This window comes from Silene latifolia, chromosome 10 (assembly GCF_048544455.1).
Source record: "Silene latifolia isolate original U9 population chromosome 10, ASM4854445v1, whole genome shotgun sequence".
NCBI classification, from domain to species: domain Eukaryota; kingdom Viridiplantae; phylum Streptophyta; class Magnoliopsida; order Caryophyllales; family Caryophyllaceae; genus Silene; species Silene latifolia.
Window position 1 is genome coordinate 4455582 of NC_133535.1, and position 18091 is coordinate 4473672.

Below are 18091 nucleotides of genomic sequence, written 5' to 3' on the forward strand. Positions count from 1 at the left end.
ATCCCGCTTTTGTCTTATCTATTCGTTTGCATATTACTTTACTCGTCTTTCGTTTATAACAAATGTGCCCGTCTTCAATGAAAATTTGATTAAATAAACATAATGTTGGATCATTCTTCAGTTTTTAAAGAATATGGAGTATTCATTTCATCCCAATCATTTATTTACTTTTAATTTTGACATAATTACCGAGGAGAGGAAAGGAGAGCGAATTAAATGACAAGTGGTTCATAGTGTATATGGATATCAACTTCCCCATAAGAAACCCTTCAAATATAGAAAAATAAACCAATTAATAAGACATCCAAAAAAAAAAAAAGATAAACAAATAATCGGAATAAGTATTACCGAAAAATTGTGATATATATAACCATCGCCTTGTTTACTCTCTTTGTGTTCTATTCTATTCTCAATCCATCCCACAAACAATCAAAATTGAAAACATTTGTCTTTGGCATAACTTTATTACTGAACATTTAAAGTTGGGTAATTTGCTTAACGTGTGAGTGTACTACCATTGCCTATACATTGCGATGGCTGAAGCGGCGGCGATCAACTTGGCGACTGATGCCACAAAGGCCATGGGTCAGCTGTTAATGGGTCGAACCATAGAAGAGATGAAGATGGTGTGGGGTCTCAAGGATGATCTTCAAAAGCTTAAGACCAAATTCTCGAACCTCCAACTGTTTCTCAAGGACGTAGAGAGCGCAAAACATGCTGACAAAAGAAGTCAAGTCAACGATTGGGTTTTAAAAGTCAAGGATGCGGCTTATGTTACTGATGATATCATTGATGATTACGACTATGAAATCATCCGAAGGGAACGCGAGAAGAAAAAGCAATTCCGAGGCTTATTCAGTCGTAACAACAATCCCATTGTATTTCGAATTAGGATGTCTCGCAGGGTTAGGGATGCCTTAGCCATGTTTGATGAACTCGACAAGAATGCCCAAAACATGGGTCTCAAACAGGTGGAAATCACAAAAGATGGGATTACGGGGATGTCTTCAAACATTGACCAAGGTAGCGAGAGATTGAGTCAAGCTCGACAACATGCAGCTGTTAATCCTAATGAATTTGTGGGAAGGGAGGATGAGATGCAGAAATTGCTAGAAATAATGTGCAGCCCAAGTAATGAGGAAGCTCTCATTTCTACGGTTGCCATCCTCGGACTTGGAGGTAATTCCTAATCTTACTTTCTGATTTTAGATTTCAATTATTTGTACTGTGCTGCCCAAAAAAAAAAAAATTATTTATGCTGTCTTCCATTTTTTATGCATGTTGGAATTTGACACTTAATTGTGAAACTTAACTTTTTAAGTTACATTAGTTTATGTTTATTACATGTTAAATGTAATTAAACTAAAAGAGAGTTTTAGAGACATATACATTAATAGTTGAGAGAAGTTTAAAGTCACGTAAGTTATATAAATAGGTTTATGTACGATGCATTATAGTGTAGTCTTGTACTCTCATTGAGAGGTACAAGGTCTCACCATATGAGATTAGCTCTCTTACATCCTCCCCACAATTATAAAAGTGTATCCCTCCAATTTATACAAATGATCTATGTTGGTGACGTTTGGGTACACGATACTTTCGCTGCCCAAATTCTAACAATGCCAAATCATGACAACATGGTCAAGTTATCAAAAGGGAAAACACAAAAGTTACCTTTATTGATTTTTTTTTTGTACACCATCCGGTTTAGTCTCTGGGTCAGTGTGGCGGAGCCTGAAGTTAGCGGGGGCGAAACTTTCGATATACGCCAGCGGGGGCGACTTTCTATTCCATATTTTCAATCCTTCAATCTTTTGGCAAAATATATCCCGGAATCATATTTTAAACAATAAGGAAGTTGAGATCTACCGTAATTCCATAACAGAAATGCGGAAAATCTTTCTTCCGCAGGGTGAACCACTAGGGTGATAAAGCTCTCCTAGATGAGTTTTAACACTCCTGCATTCCCAAGTCTCAAACACGAAACCTCCAGTTAAGTTAGAATAACCCCTTGCCAGTTATCTAAGTGCTCATGGGTACCATTGTAATATTTTGAGGTTTTTTTTTTTTTTTTTTCGAAAAAAAACCAACAATGGGTTAATGCAATCGCCTATTGTCCACGAAGATGCGCAAGCAAATTCATGAGTTAAACGATTATAGTGCACTTAGTTTGGTTACGCGTCAAGTCATTACCAAACGCTTAAAACTGAGTTTAATTGATGGAAAATAAAATTTAGGGGTACACTTAGTGATAATGAAAATCACAACCCGATGACTTTCAAACAATGGTAATTTAGTGATGATTTTATCATAAAAATTAAAAATAGAATCATGTCTCAAAAATAATTTCCTACATATATTAATAGGTTTTTCCAACACTTTCAAACCAGGGTAATTTAGAGATGATTTTGGTGTATATGATAACTAGTTTTAAACCCGTGCAAAATTGCACGGGTATGTATTTGGGCAGTATTAATGTTTTTGGATGTATATTTGTTTTTGCATTTATATTGTACTTATCTAGTTGGTCTAAATCTACGATCTACATAATTTATGTTTAAATTTGTTACAAACACGTGTTCACATACACTGGTTTATAAGGGAATAACGTAATCTACTCTTGTAAATAAAAATTGCATACATAAAAAACTTTACAACCGGATAAAAGAAATATAATCTAATATAATCAACTTTAACATATGTATGTAATTCATTTGCGTTTTATGTTCGATCCCGTATATAAATGTTATTCCTTCTTGAAATTATGTAATTTTGTTTTAAAAATCATGTAATTCAATTTCATTTACTCGCATTTGTAATTCATTCTACATATATGTTATTAATTTTATTTATACAGAATGTATAAAATTACTTCATAATATTAATTCATAGAATTTTTTCATAATATTATTTCATAGAATTTGTTGTAAGACGGAATTTATCGCATGTTTGAAAAGACGGAAATCTGAATAAATAAATACATTACACACTCACGGGTCCCACCATAACATGAATTTCAAAAAAAAAAACGGCATTAATGAGGTGGCGCGCTAAGGATTGAGTATTGTCTTTTGTATTAATATAGATATGATTTGGGGTAAAATAATGTGTAGAAAACTTACCTCCAGAAGCTTCTAATGTGTTGGAACCAGATGGACTTAAAAGTTTATTGAAACAACAATTTAATGCTTCTAGTTGAAAAGCACTTCTAGAAATTTAAGCTTCAAAAATAAACATTCTTTTTTAGTGAGTGTTTGACCTTTTTTGTAAAAGTGTTTTTAGACTCAAACAAATACTTTTTGGCCAAATACATGATTTTCTAAAAGTTAAACAAAAATTCTCAAAAGCGAAACATTTATATTTTTGCCCATAGAAATAGAAGTAGCTATTTGTTGTTTCTGCTTTTGAAAAATACTTTTGAAAAATTAATCTTGAAAAACAAAAACTCATTTTTGAGAATCAAGGCCATACATGCTCTTAGTGTGTGTTTGGTCTAACTTGTAAAAATGTTTTTGGACTTAAAAACACTTTTTGGGCAAACACAACATTTCTTAAAACTTCAAAAAAATTCCCAAAAGCTAAAACATCCATATTTTTGCCCATAAAATAAAGGGTTATTTAATGTAAATACTTTGAACTAAGGGGGTGCTTCTCAATATACTCTAGACTTTATTTTAACTACCAATAAAACCAACAATTGTACCCCTTCACTTATATTAGAATTGGTTGACCGACTACCTGCTAAGCAGGTGAACAATTCTTTTACACCTTTTTTTTTTTTTTTTTTAAGGAAAATGCCTAAAAGGCATTACTCAATAGCATTGCGATCGGAAATTACAGCAGACGGCGGCAACCCCGCGTCCCATATAACCTTACCTATTGTACGTGGAACTAAATGAGCTAACTCATGCGCAACACCATTGTTTGCTCGACTAACATGTGAACAACAAAAGGATTCAAAACGTAAACTAAGTTCTATAATATCATCAATAACTAACGCAAAAGCACTTTGACCAATTCTTCTTTCTCTTATAGCATTCACCACAGGTAGGTAATCGCTTTCGACCTCGATTTTAGTAATCCCACGGTTGACAGCTTCTTCGAGCCCATCCAGGATAGCCATGGCTTCCGCATAGTGAACCTCCCATTCCTGCAAGCGATGAACAGACAAACCCCATAGCACCAAGCCACTCGAATCCCGACATACCGCACCCGTCCCAACCCCTTCCCCCTCTTTCACCCCCGCGTCCACATTAAGCTTCACGTGGCCTTCTTTTGCAGGTTTCCAGCCTTGCTCCTCTCCAATATTCCTCCCTCTTCCTCGCTGTACAGCACGCGTCCCAACAGTCCCTTCTCCCCAGTCTCCCACACCCTCAGCAATCACGTCTTTGGTGCGTCTTACAATCAGCTCCGGGTCCACAGCCACATTATCAAACACGACTTTGTTACGGAACTCCCACATTGCCCAACAGCCGGTCAAGAACTTCACACAATCATCATCGTCCATGTTCCTCCAACATTCCTCCACCCAGGATTTAATATCCCCTCCCCTGGCTGCCGTCACTCCCTCAAAACCCAATCCATCCCACACCCAATTAGCGACCCCACAATCTCTAAATAAATGGACACTTGACTCAATATTTGAAAGACACAAAGGACAGGAAAGGAACTCACCTCCAAGTCGAGCTGCAATGTTCGCCCTTGTCGCTAATGCTTCATTACACAGTTGCCAGGCGAAGAGTTTGATTTTAGGCCAAACCGGAGTGCTCCATAATCTGTTCCAAAGCCAACGTTCTCGTTCTCAGCTTGATCCACCCGCCATATCCCCCGGTCCCCAGCAAGCATCTTGTAGGCACTTCGAACCGTGTAAATCCCATCTTTTTCGAGGCTCCAGTACCATATGTCTCTCCGACTCACATTGCTAATACGAATATTGAGAACCCGTTCCCGATCAAACGGTAAAAGGAGGTCCAATTTCTCTAAATCCCAGCCCCCACTATTCGGTGCAATCAACTCCGCCACCTTCATGTTCTCGTTACCCGGTAAACACGGTGAAATTATTCTCCCCGACTGCGTATTAGGAACCCAGGCATGCCCCCACACCATCGTCTCCATCCCGTCACCAATTCTCCTTCTCAATCCTTTGCTCAACGCTTCCCTCGCCTCCAAAATACTACGCCACGTGTAGCTTGGGTTATATCCCAAATTAGCAGTCATAAACTCTCCAGTTGGGAAGTATTTAGCTTTCATTAATCTCGCCCATAGGCTGTCCGTGTTAGTGACTAAACGCCAGCCTTGTTTAGCTAGAAGCGCAAGATTAAAGAGATGGAAATCCCTAAATCCAATTCCGCCACTGCCTTTTGGTCTCGCCATTTTACGCCATGCCACCCAGTGAATTCCTCTCTTGTTCTCGTCATGTCCCCACCAAAATCGGGCCACCAAAGACCGAAGTTCATCACAAAAATTTAGCGGGATCTTAAACACACTCATCACGTAGGTAGGGAGTGAATTGGCCACGGCCTTTATAAGAACCTCCTTACCAGCCCTCGACAACATTTTCCCGCGCCATCCTTGTAATCTTTTACGCAATTTATCACGAATAATATCCGTAATAATTTTCTTCGATCGACCTATCACCGTAGGGAGACCAAGGTACCTAGCATGTTCCTCCACCTCACTAACCCCCAGCCTAGACGCCACCACAGAACGTTGGGCCACCCCCACTCCCTTGCTAAACGCCACCATCGTCTTCTCCAAACTCACTAACTGTCCTGAAGCTCTCTCATAATTTCGAAGTATAGAATTGATAATATCCGCCTCCTCAATATTGGCTCGGACAAAGAAAATGCTATCATCCGCAAAAAGGAGATGGGAAATAGCAGGTGCCGAGTTCGAGATACGTATACCATGCAGGGAATTATTCTCAACCGCCCTCCGTAGCATATTTGATAACGCTTCTGCACAAAGGAGAAAAAGATATGGGGATAACGGGTCTCCTTGTCTCAGACCACGGCTCGGCTGAAATTCATCACTGGGAGAACCATTTATCAGAACCGAGAATGTCACCGTAGAAACGCAGCTCATAACCCGTTGGACCCAATGGAAATTGAAACCCATAGTCACCAAAACTCGTCGCAAAAATTCCCATTCGACCCTATCATACGCCTTCGCCATATCTAATTTTAAAGCCATATATCCCTCCGTATGTCTATTATTCTTCATAAAGTGAAACAGCTCAAAAGCAATCAAGATGTTGTCAGAAATAAGACGGCCCGGAGTAAAAGCGCTTTGATTTTCTGAAATGATATCGCTGAGAAAGAGCTTTAGGCGATTGGCCAACACCTTCGAGACGAGTTTATAAGCAACATTACACAAGCTGATGGGGCGAAAATCCCGAATTTTGTCAGGTGCTTTTTTCTTCGGAATTAGGACGATGTTGGTTTTATTTAACCTTGCTGGCGACTCATGTCCCCGTAGAATAGATAAGGCAGTACTCACCACATTCAGACCAATCTCATGCCAATATGTCTGATAAAATAGACCATTCATCCCATCCGGACCCGGCGCCTTCAACGGGTGCATTTGATTAAGAGCTTCAGTCACCTCGACCTCACCATATTCCGCCCGTAAGAACATATTCATTCTATCCGTCACGCGTCCCTCAAGCCCCGTGAGAACCTCATCAAAGCCTGACGGATCAGCTGATGTGAACAGGTCCTGAAAATAATTATTTGCCACTCTTGCGACCTCTTCGTTTCCCGTGCATTCCCTGCCCTCATCGTCAATTAGCATCCCAATGAAATTCTTCAAACGTCGCTCCCCAGCTCTTGTATGGAAAAAATTTGTGTTTCGATCTCCGTCCTTCAACCAAAGAGCCCGCGACCGTTGTCTCCAATATTGCTCCTCCTGTTTGAGTAGGCCTGCAATCTCAGCCACCACCTTTTTTCGCTTCTTCACATTCTCCTCAGTCCTCGGCCCTTCATTTAACCGTATCAAATGTCACCTTTTACTTTCAATTGAACGATTTATCTTACCAATGCTAATTTTTTTCCAAGCGCAAAGCTCCTTCGCACAAGCTGATATGGTGTCGACCAAATCCCCATTGCCCCGTTCCACACCCCTTCGAATTGCCTCCTCGCACCCCTCTTCCCCACCCACACTTGTTCAAACCTGAACCGGGATCTCGTTTTGCTCCCTATTTCACGTCTATCAAAGGCCAATCGAATAGGAGCATGGTCAGACCATTCTCTAACCAAGTGATAAACTTTAGCATATGGAAACAAATCAGTCCAAGACTCCGAACACAAAAAACGGTCCAGTAAACATTGTCGGTTCGCGTCTCCGGCCTGTCCATTATCGAAAGTATACGCATACCCTTCCCATGTCACCGGTCTTAAACCACAATCATCAATAGCTGTTTGAAAGTTGTTCATTTGCCATTGAGCCCGACTCCCTCCTTTCATTTCAGTTGAATATAAAATCTCATTAAAATCCCCAATGCAAATCCACGGTAACTCGGACTGACTATGAAGTAACCGAAGCAAAGACCATGAAAGGTGGCGGTCCGAAACAGAAGGCCAGCCATAGAATCCAGTAACCCTCCATTCCTTTCCTCCCTCCTTTACATGGAAGTCCATATGATGAACTGACGCAGACACGAACTGACAATCAATTTCCTTCCTCCAAAGAAAAGCGAGACCCCTCGAACGCCCTAAACTATCCACTTCCATCCCATAGTAGCCATCCAATCGTTCCCTCACCCTCCTCATATCACGACCACATAGCTTCGTCTCGCAAAGAAACAACATGGCCGGGGCTTCCTTACGCACAAAAGTGTGCAAGGCAGAAGCCGTGTCGGGGTTGCCCAATCCCCGACAGTTGAGACTTAGGAGATTCATTGGGCCCGGCTGGGTTGAGTGCCCTCAACCACCGCCTCAGGTATAAAGTCGCCCCCGTCTGCCATAGCTTTAATTTTCTTCACCGAACCCCCTCTTCCTCTGCTCTCTCGCGCTTACTTCCACTCGTTGCCCCCATCATCTCACAATTATCGTCCCTTCCCTGGACCCTTGCTAGTTTCTTCCACTCCCTTCGTTTCTTCGTCCCCATCCCCGTGTGTCCTCCCAGATTTGAGCCCATCCCAGATTCTTCCTCCACCCCCTGCACTTCGTCTTCCCCTCCTACTGACCCCCTGTCATGCAGTTGAGCACCCGACATATCCCCCATCCCATGCTGTTCAGTGAACTTGTCCACCATCCACTCCACAATCTGTCTGGAATTCCCCTCCTCACTATTACTGTCTGGAATTCCCCTCCTCACTATTACTGCCACGGTCCTCCAACCCCTGCTCTCTCATATCTCCCTCAACAGCTTGCTTCGTCTCCGAAATTTGATTTTTTGAGCCGCTTTTCTTAGTCTTGAAATCGATAGCAATAGCTTGAAGGCGCTCAATCATTAAAGAAATATCCTTCGCCGCCTCCTGTTTTCTTTCCATATCAAAAGTCGGGTTCAAATTCCTTTTAGCCTTCCCCGCCCCCTCACTAGCAGTTTTCGTCACCTTCCATGGGGACGCACGCAACCACTCTCCGAACACAAGATCCTCATCATCGTACGGGCCATGTTCGCAGTCTTTCTCCCCATGTCCCATCACTCCGCACCCGTAACAAAAAATGGGTAATCGCTCATACTTAACATCAAAGTTAACAATTCGACCATCCTTCATTTTAATGGGAACTGAAGCTTTTAAAGGTTGTTGAACGTCATGAATAATTCGAATGCGAACAGCTCTATCCAATTCATAATTTTGCCCTAAATCGGCCTCCAAAAAGGTACCCAGATTCTCTCCAATTCTCCGAATATTTGATAAACTAGCCCTACCCGCGATAGGTAGGTCGTAAACTCGAGACCAAATAGGAAAATGACAGAGAGGGACATCAGTTACCTTGCCCGCTTGATTTGGTTCGTTAAAACACCATACAAATTTTTCAAAGTGCCACGGTTGGCCGTCCATCACTCTCGCCTTATCTCGTTCACTATCAAATCGAAAGACGAAAGTTTTCTCCTTAGCATCGACCACGTTTCCCAGGACTGGTTTAGACGGATTCCATAAGCGAATCATTGTCTCGATAGCAGCTTTGACGTTGATTGATCTCGATGCCCATAATTTTCCAACAAGTAACCATTTACCCCTAGCCTCATCGGTGCTTTCCTCCCATTCGACGGCCGCATCATCACCCTCCGCCGCCCCTACATCATCCAGCCAAATACCCTTATCTTTCCGGTTTGACCCACGAACTGTACTCCTCATCTGGACCTGCAAAAATGAAACAAGAACGCAAGAGAAAATAAAACAGAAAACCCTACTCACAATCGAGCCCCGAGTGAAGAGGAGGAGCCTAAGAGAAATTAGACAAACCCTAGGAACCCTAGACTCATTTTTGGATATTTTAAGTCTTAACCCCTCTTAAAACCCTTCCCTTACCTCTTTGGCCCTGTTCTTTTGGACTTAAAGTCACTTAATATAAGTTCACTTTAGATCCTATAAGTTCAGTTCAGTTCAGATCCTATAAGTTCAGTTCAGATCCTATAAGTTCAGTTCAGTTCAGATCCTATACCTCACTTAATTTAAATTCAGTTCAGTTCAGATCCTATAAGTTCAGTTCAGTTCAGATCCTATAAGGTCAGTTCAGTTCAGATCCAATAAGTTCAGTTCAGATCCTATAAGTTAAGTTCAGTTCAGATCCTATAAGTTCAGTTCAGATCAGATAAGTTTCAGTCCAAAAGAACATGACCTTTGTCTTTCTGGGTATTTAGTATTCTAGTATCATCCAATTTGAACTTCAATTTCAATTTCTATGGAGATTCTAGTATCATTCATCAAGCAGATAACATTTGCAAAGACACGCATGATTAGACCATGTTTAAAACTCCGAAACATGCATTATACTTTCAACTTGTAATCAAAATTTAACAATTGTTTCTGATGGGGCATATTCTGCACCGCTGACCAAATCAACATATTGAGCAAGGTCAAGGGTATCCATAGCAAAGTCAACGACTTAGACAGTCTAGCCGGCGAAGCCCATCGGCCTGTCACCCGGGTCTCGGCCAGACAACTCGCCAGCCGGGACACAAATCTGCGTACTCATATCCAAGACCCTCGGCGAGCCTGCCACAGGTCCATCGGCCGAGGGTATAACGGTCTTTTCACCTGATAGCCATTTGGCCACTTGGCCACTACGTGACAAAAGGTGAATGCCTATAAATACTCCTCAACCTTCATTGAGGAAAGGATCCACAAATTGACCTAATAACCACTATTCATCTGGTAATATCTTATCTCTCTACAATATACCCTTAGCCAAGTTACAACAACCTCTCTCTAAGTTCACTGACTTGAGCGTCGGAGTGAGTACGCTCGGCCAAAGCCGAGCCTCGCTTGTTCATCGTTTCAGGAGACCGCAAGGAGGATTCAAGCAAGGACATCATCCTACTAGCTACGAGTGGCAACAAACATCCGCTCCGAATTACACCCGGAACAATTGGCGCCGTCTGTGGGGAAGACACTAGAAGCTAGTCACATTCATTCCCAAACAACAAAAACAAAAACACAAAAAACCCACCCAAAAAGCTAAGATGTCGAAACAACAAGAGATAGTCGCAACCGACGAAGCCACATTCTACCAAGATGATACATTTCACCATTCTGGAGTAGTACAACCCTCCACCGGCGTAGTAGTCCAACCGGAATTCGGAATGCCGATAACACGGACACGCCGCCCCCGCCAACCAGGTCACCATCATGGGACAGGTGGTTGACGTAGCAAAACCGAAGACACTCCTGGACCTAATTGGGAGTACACCAGCTCACATAGGCACGCCGACGCGAGCGGCGGAAGCCGTCCAGGAAACCAGGGCCCAGAACGTGACTCCAAGAAACTTGAACGGAGCATTGGGAGAAGCAGACCCTATCAAGACGCCGGAGGAGCCCAAAGTGGTCGTGGTAAACGTAAGTCCTTCTCGCACTCGGGAGAGGACATCGCCGCCGCAACACCGACGAGGAACACCCCGGAGAGCCGGCGGCCCGACTCGGGAGAGTCGGAGAAGAAGCCCGAGCCGGAGAAGAAGTCCCTCCCGCTACGAGGAGAGAAGCCGGACTAGGAATGCGAGGAGTCGGTCGCCGCGTGTCATCCGACACGTGGTCAAACAAACCCCTCGGTGATTATGTCCTAGACACCGCCGTGCCAACCAAGTCAAGTTGCCGTTCACATATAAAGGAGACAATGACCCGACCGACCACGCCGAGGCTTTCGAGTCTTACATGTCGGTATGGGAGCACCACGAGGTCTCGGTGCCGAGTTTTCCCAACGACTGCATGGGATGGCTCAAAACCGGTACAAGGGGCTTCCCGACGGTTCGGTATCTTGTTTCGCCGACCTAAAAGACGCCTTCTTAGCCCAAGACTCTTGCAACAAAAGGACGGTCGTGGAGACGTCGGACCTCCCGACTATCAAGCGGAGGAGGGCGAGTCTCTACGAAGCTATATGAAGAGGTTCGACGGCAAGGTCCAAAGGCAGATTCGGAAATCAACCCCGAACTTGCGGCTTTCGACCGATGAAGGGCCTCCCAAAGGGAAACTTAAAAGACGAGCTCATCAAGCACGGGGTTTGGGCACGGACGCCGCCAGAAGATGACCGATCGGGCCATCAAGGTAGAAGATTACCACAAGACTGGGTAGGCCCCGCGACGCCGAGCCCTCGAGAGAGGAAAAGCCGCCGGATGATAGCCCTGGATGAGAGGCGCCGCGGCGACAATAGGTCACGGTCCGATAAGTCCGCCAGAAATGTAACTCGGCGGGCGCGGGGAGTTCGGCACCTTACTACCGAAAGCGATGACGATGATCACACCCCCCCTGGGTTGTATCCGCCGCAAGTCTTCGCTCCGAGCAAAAGAGAAGGTCGAAGTGGGAAAGGCCCCTAAGCCGAGGGGCGACGGTGACACAAGCCAATCTGCGAGTACCACGGCTACACCGCCACTTAACAAACGATTGCCGACATCCGAAAAAAGCCATTGAGGAACCGATCCTAAGGAAGGAAGCCTAGGCAAATATATTGCCGAGGTCAAGAGCGATGCTTGCTGGCGGATCAAATAAAAAACCCGTCTTAGAACAGAAAGGAGTAATTAATGTCATCAGGGGCAACGAGGGCGGCGAGTCCACTCGTGGGTACAAACGGCACCTGAATGAGCTATATCAAGCCATCAACTTTGTGCCCAACTTAGCAACCCCGCTTCAAAGATCCCCGATATGACCATCGGGAAGAAGGACTACGAAGGAGTCGTCGCTCCTCACAACGATCCACCGACATCCACCTAGACATAGCCAACCACTTGGTGAAGAGGTGCCTAGTTGACACAGGCGCTTACACAAATATCATGTACGGAGAATGCTTTCTTAGCCTCGGCCTGCGAAGGTTGAAGACTTGACCCCCGCACCCCGTTGTACGGTTTCTCTGGGGGCATGGTACCCCAGGGTCAATCAGCCGCCGAAATGTTCGGAGAGCGAGGTGCAGCCAAGAACGTTATGTCGGAATTCGTGGTCATTGACGGCTCATCCGCCTACAACGTCCTCATAGGCCGAGACATCCCGAGTGAGGCCGACGCGGTGATGTCCATCCGGCTCGACATTGATGTATGTCTCGGATCGGGGAAGCGCATGACTCGTCTCGAAGAACGAGAACGATGAGGTGGTGAATACCCAGTATCCGCCGAGGGTGCAACCCGCAATCCTTCAAAGCGGCGAAGAAATCAGAAAAGGGGAAGAGCCCATCCTTACGACAGGATGGCAAGCACACGGATACCACCGTCGGCATAGTAGAGGGAGCGGAGACCGAGGAGGTAGAGATTGACCCAGGCCGCGCCGTGACTATCGGTGTCGACTTAAAACCAAAGTTCGAGCCGCTCTCCTAGATCTCGCCGAGGGAAAACAAAGACGTCTTCGCCTACTCGGCGGCCGAGATGCCAGGCGTGAGCCGGGAGGTAATCGTTCACAAGCTAAACGTACTCCCCGCATTCGCCCAAGCAAAGGATGAGAAACTCCTCGGCCGAGAAAGATGACGCCATCAAAGCCGAGGTAGATAAATTACTAGCAAAGAGCTTTATTATGCCTTGTACTTATCCCGAGTGGTTAGCCAACGTCGTAATGGTGAAGAAATCATCGGGGGCATGGAGAATGTGCGTAGATTTTACCAACCTTAATAAAGTATGCCCCAAGGATTGTTACCCTTTGCCTCGGATAGATAGCTTAATCGACGCCACGGCAGCTACACCATGCCGAGCCTCGCTAGACGCCTTCTCGGGATATCACCAGGTATTCATGGATGAGGGGGACATGCCTAAATGCGCATTCATCACCGCGAACGGCACATACATGTACAAAATGATGCCGTTTGGCTTGAAAACGCCGGTCAACGTACACCGATCGGTGGACAAAGTATTCCAAAGTCAAAAAGGGCGGAACATTGAGGCTTACGTCGACGACGCTATTGTGAAAAGCAAGTCCGACAAATGAGCACCGGCCGATTTACGGAAACATTTTGTTCGCTAAGGAAATACAAGATGAAGCTCAACCCAACGGTGCAACCGGGTCCGGCGTAAATTCCTCGGTGTGCTCGTCGGTGCAGGCATTGATGCCAATCCGGATAAAGTCCAAGCAATCCTAAATCTGCGGAACCAAGGAATCGAAAAGAGGTTATGATGTCGACGGGAGAATGGCGGCTCTCGCCCGTTTCATCTCTCGATCAGCCGACAAAAGTACCCCATTCTTCAAAGTGTTGAAAGGGAATAAAGACTTCACTGGGGGGGAGGAACAGAGCGCGCTTTCAAGCAACTAAAAGCTCATCTTCGACTCTCCCAACACCTGTCCAGTGCCGATACTAGGGGACGCTATACCGTACATAATAGCGATTACCTCGGCCACGGTCGCCGTGATCATCGGGAAGAAGACAAACAAAGAACACCCAATCTACTTTGTCGGCCATACATCACGCTCGCCGAGAGAAATTACCCACTAATTGAGAAAGCGACTTTCGCGTCGTCATTGCCGCAAGGAAGTTAAAACCCTACTTCGACGCTCATCCCGTGATTTGGTCCTAACCGACCAGCCTTTGGAAAAAGCTTTGGAGAAATTCGAACAATCCGGTAGGCTTATCAAATGGGCGGTAGAACTCTCCGGCCTCGGCATTCGCACAAGCCAAGGCCTTCGATAAAGGGGCAAGCACTTGCAGATTTCCTAGCCGAATGCACATATCAAGAAGAGCCAAACCTAGGTGTATGGGAGGTTTACACCGACGGCTCCTCCACGACGAACAATGGGAGCCGGATCCTTATCATCAGCCCAAACGGAGACGAGTTTGAGTACGCCTTGAAGTTCACCTTCTCGGCCTCGAACAACGAGTCCGAATACGGCGGTGATAACCGAGTCGAGATGGCCGAGCGCACGGAGCGGAACACATTGTGTTAAAGACGGACTCACTTCAAGTTACTAACCAAGTCAGAGGAGAGTTTGAGGCTCGGGATGACGGGATGGTAAGATACTTAGAAAGGGTAAAAGCCGACATAGCAAAATTGAAATCCTTCCAAATCCAATGTGTCCCCGTGTCCGAGAACAACCGAGCCGACGCTCTCTCAAAACTTGCCACCAACCGTCAAAAACGTTAGCCGAACCGTGCTTGTAGACATCAGGAATGCGAAGAGCATCACTGAGACCATCGGCATGATAGGGGACGTGGAAACCGAGACAACGTGGATGACTCCGATAATGAAATACAAACTCACAAGTGAGTTCTGGATAACCGCAATCTCTCGGCTAAGCTCAAAAGGATCTCCGCCGTGTACTTGGTATTCGAAGGGGAACTATACGAAAGGTCCGTAATAAGACCACTCTTGAAATGTGTCGGCTCGACCGACGCAGAGCTAATATTGACAGAGATTCACGAGGGCATATGCGGACACCACATGGGGGCAAGAACACTAGCCCACAAAGCTCTCCGAGCCGGCTACTTCGCCCACCATGCTTCAAGACTCCGAACAAAGACCAAGAAGTGCACGAATCGTCGATGCATGCCCCAGTGATACATGCTCCTTCCCGAGACCTACAACCGGTGCTTAGCCCCCTTCCTTTCGCACAGTGGGGGATGGATATGTTAGGGCCGTTTCCAACGGCCTCCGGAGGAAGGAAGTTCCTGATCGTCGCCGTCGATTACTTCACCAAATGGGTTGAAGTCCGTAGCAGATCGACAAAGACCACAAATGGCCGTCGAAAGGTAATCTGGGAGAATGTTATAACCCGTTTTGGATTGCCCCAAGTCATGGTATTTGACCACGGCCGAGAATTTTGGAGTGACTCGATAATGAACTCGTTAGAAGAGCTTGGCATCAAGTATGCGTATTCCTCCGTCTGCCACCCACAGAGCAACGGACAGGCGGAGGCAGCCAATAAGACAATCCTCAACGGTTTGAAGAAGACAGTGGAAGACCTTAAAGGAAGATGGGCCGATGAACTACCCGGCGTCCTGTGGTCCCTACGGACCACCGAGAAAGAAGCAACGGGGTACACTCCCTTCCATTTAGTCTACGGATCCGGCGCCCTACCAATCAAGCGACGGTGCGACATTCGAACGCTACCTTTAATCCAGTCGAAAATGAGGAAGGCCTTAAAGCCTCCCTGGATCTAGTCGAAGAAAGCCGAGATACGGCACGCCTCAACTTGGCAGTATACCAAAACCGGATGAGAAGAGCCTACAACCGAAGAGTCCACAAGAGGGACTTAAAAGTAGGAGATCTAGTCCTAAGAAAGTCGGCCGCCACCAACAAAGGAAATATTCACGGTAAACTAACGGCCAACTGGGAGGGTCCCTATAAGGTGATTGAAGAAATGAGGCCGGGTACATACCGGCTGACAGACATGGAGGGCGTGCCTTTGATGAGCCATTGGAACACCGACAACTTAAGAAAGTACTTTGTATAGCGGCGGAGGTGTCCAAACCCAATGTGGACACCCCAACGCGTGATCTTAAATGAAGAAACAACCAAGTTTTCCATCCAAGTGCCTGTCCTCCATAATCGCCACCCAAAGGGAAGAATTGCTACCGAGCCATAACCCCGTTACCTTGCATTGGCCGAGAGCGACGGGGACACAATGACCGACGCTAGAAGAATTGCTACGAGCCATAACCCCGTTACCTTGGCAATTGGCCGAGAGCGACGGGAAACAATGACCGTACGCTAGAAGAATTGCTACCGAGCCATAACCCCGTTACCTTGGCAATTGGCGAGAGCGACGGGGACACAATGACCGTGACGCTAGAAGAATTGCTACGGGCCATAACCCCGCTTACCTTGCAATTGGCCGAGAGCGACGGGGACACAATGACCGGGACGCTAGAAGAATTGCTACCGAGCCATAACCCCGTTACCTTGGCAATTGGCCGAGAGCGACGGGGACACAATGACCGTTACGCTAGAAGAATTGCTACCGAGCCATAACCCCGTTACCTTGGCAATTGGCCGAGAGCGACGGGGAAACAATGACCGGTACGCTAGAAGAATTGCTACCGAGCCATAACCCCGTTACGCTAGAAGAATTGGCCGAGAGCGACGGGGACACAATGACCGGTACGCTAGAAGAATTGCTACCGAGCCATAACCCCGTTACCTTGGCAATTGGCCGAGAGCGACGGGGACACAATGACCGGTACGCTAGAAGAATTGCTACCGAGCCATAACCCCGTTACCTTGGCAATTGGCCGAGAGCGACGGGAAACAATGACCGTGACGCTAGAAGAATTGCTACGAGCCATAACCCCGTTACCTTGCAATTGGCCGAGAGCGACGGGGAAACAATGACCGGTACGCTAGAAGAATTGCTACCGAGCCATAACCCCGTTACCTTGGCAATTGGCCGAGAGCGACGGGGACACAATGACCGGTACGCTAGAAGAATTGCTACCGAGCCATAACCCCGTTACCTTGGCAATTGGCCGAGAGCGACGGGGACACAATGACCGGTACGCTAGAAGAATTGCTATCGAGCCGTAACCCCCATTACCTCCGCAACTTGCCGAGAGCGACGGGGACGCACCGGTCAGTACATCAAAGACGTTACGCAGTTGAGATATGCATTCAATTAATAACGCAAAGGTAAAAACAAAGGCACTCAATTAATAACGCAAAAAGGACAAACAAAGATGGTTGATCAATGCCTCGGCCAAGCCAAAGGCCAAAAGGATAAACTTTGGTAAAAGAGTTGTAAGAAGAATACAGACGACGGCCGTCCCCATAGGGGTAAGCCTAAACACAACCTACCAAGAAAGTTTTTACAAACAAGGGAAAAGAAAAGCAAAAGATTACAAGCATGTCAATTGAAGCGCCAAAAGATGGCAGGGAGGAAAGGTTCAATAGTTGGCCCCGAACAGCCTAAGGCTATCCGAGATGCCGGTGAGTCCGTGACGACCGCCTCTCCCTATGCCTGTTGCTCCCCCATCGAGGCAAGCAGATCCACGGTGCCGGCTCAAGAGAAGGCTCGACATTTTCGTGCACCTTTAGCCTCTCGGCCTCCTTTTCGGCCTCCTTTGCATCATAGGCCGTCTTGGCCAACGCTATCCGAGCCGCCTTCGCCGCCTCCGCTTCTCGGCGGCCACGCTTCCGCAGCTTGACCATCTCATCCAGGAGTCGGTCATATTTATCCCACGGAAAATGCCGTCGGGATCGAGCTTTCGATTGCCTCCTTGGCGCCTCCTCGGCCGGTCCCGAATTGAACGCACATTTTTGGGAGGAGATCATCTTGAAGCATGTCAATATCCTTCTCTTTTTGAGCAAGGATAGCCTGTGTGTCCCTGAGCACCTCCGCCTGCTTCTGGAACCGATCCTCCCACTCGTCCCTCTTGGCAACCACGGCGTCGTAGGCACCCTTATACCTCTCCAGTTCCTCCATCATCTTGGCCGTGGCGCCATCGCCTCTCAACTCCTTGGCCCTCTCGGCCTTCAAAGAGCGGCTTCTCGGCCTCCTTCCCACGCTTCTCGGCAACACGAAGATCCA

The 18091-nt window shown here is 46.4% G+C and overlaps 1 protein-coding gene across 3 annotated transcripts in view; it reads left to right on the forward strand.

Moving 5' to 3' along the window:
• Positions 1-292: 292 nt before the first annotated feature.
• LOC141604783 (putative disease resistance protein RGA3) overlaps positions 293-18091 on the forward strand; it is a 34359-nt gene continuing 16560 nt past the window's right edge. For all 3 annotated transcript variants that reach the window (XR_012526217.1, XR_012526216.1, XM_074423280.1), the window contains exon 1: positions 293-1179. Coding sequence is in view for 1 of the 3 variants with exons in the window: in XM_074423280.1 (XP_074279381.1) it covers positions 534-1179 (646 nt within the window). In the remaining 2 variants the exon portion in view is untranslated. The remainder of the gene's footprint in view (positions 1180-18091) is intronic.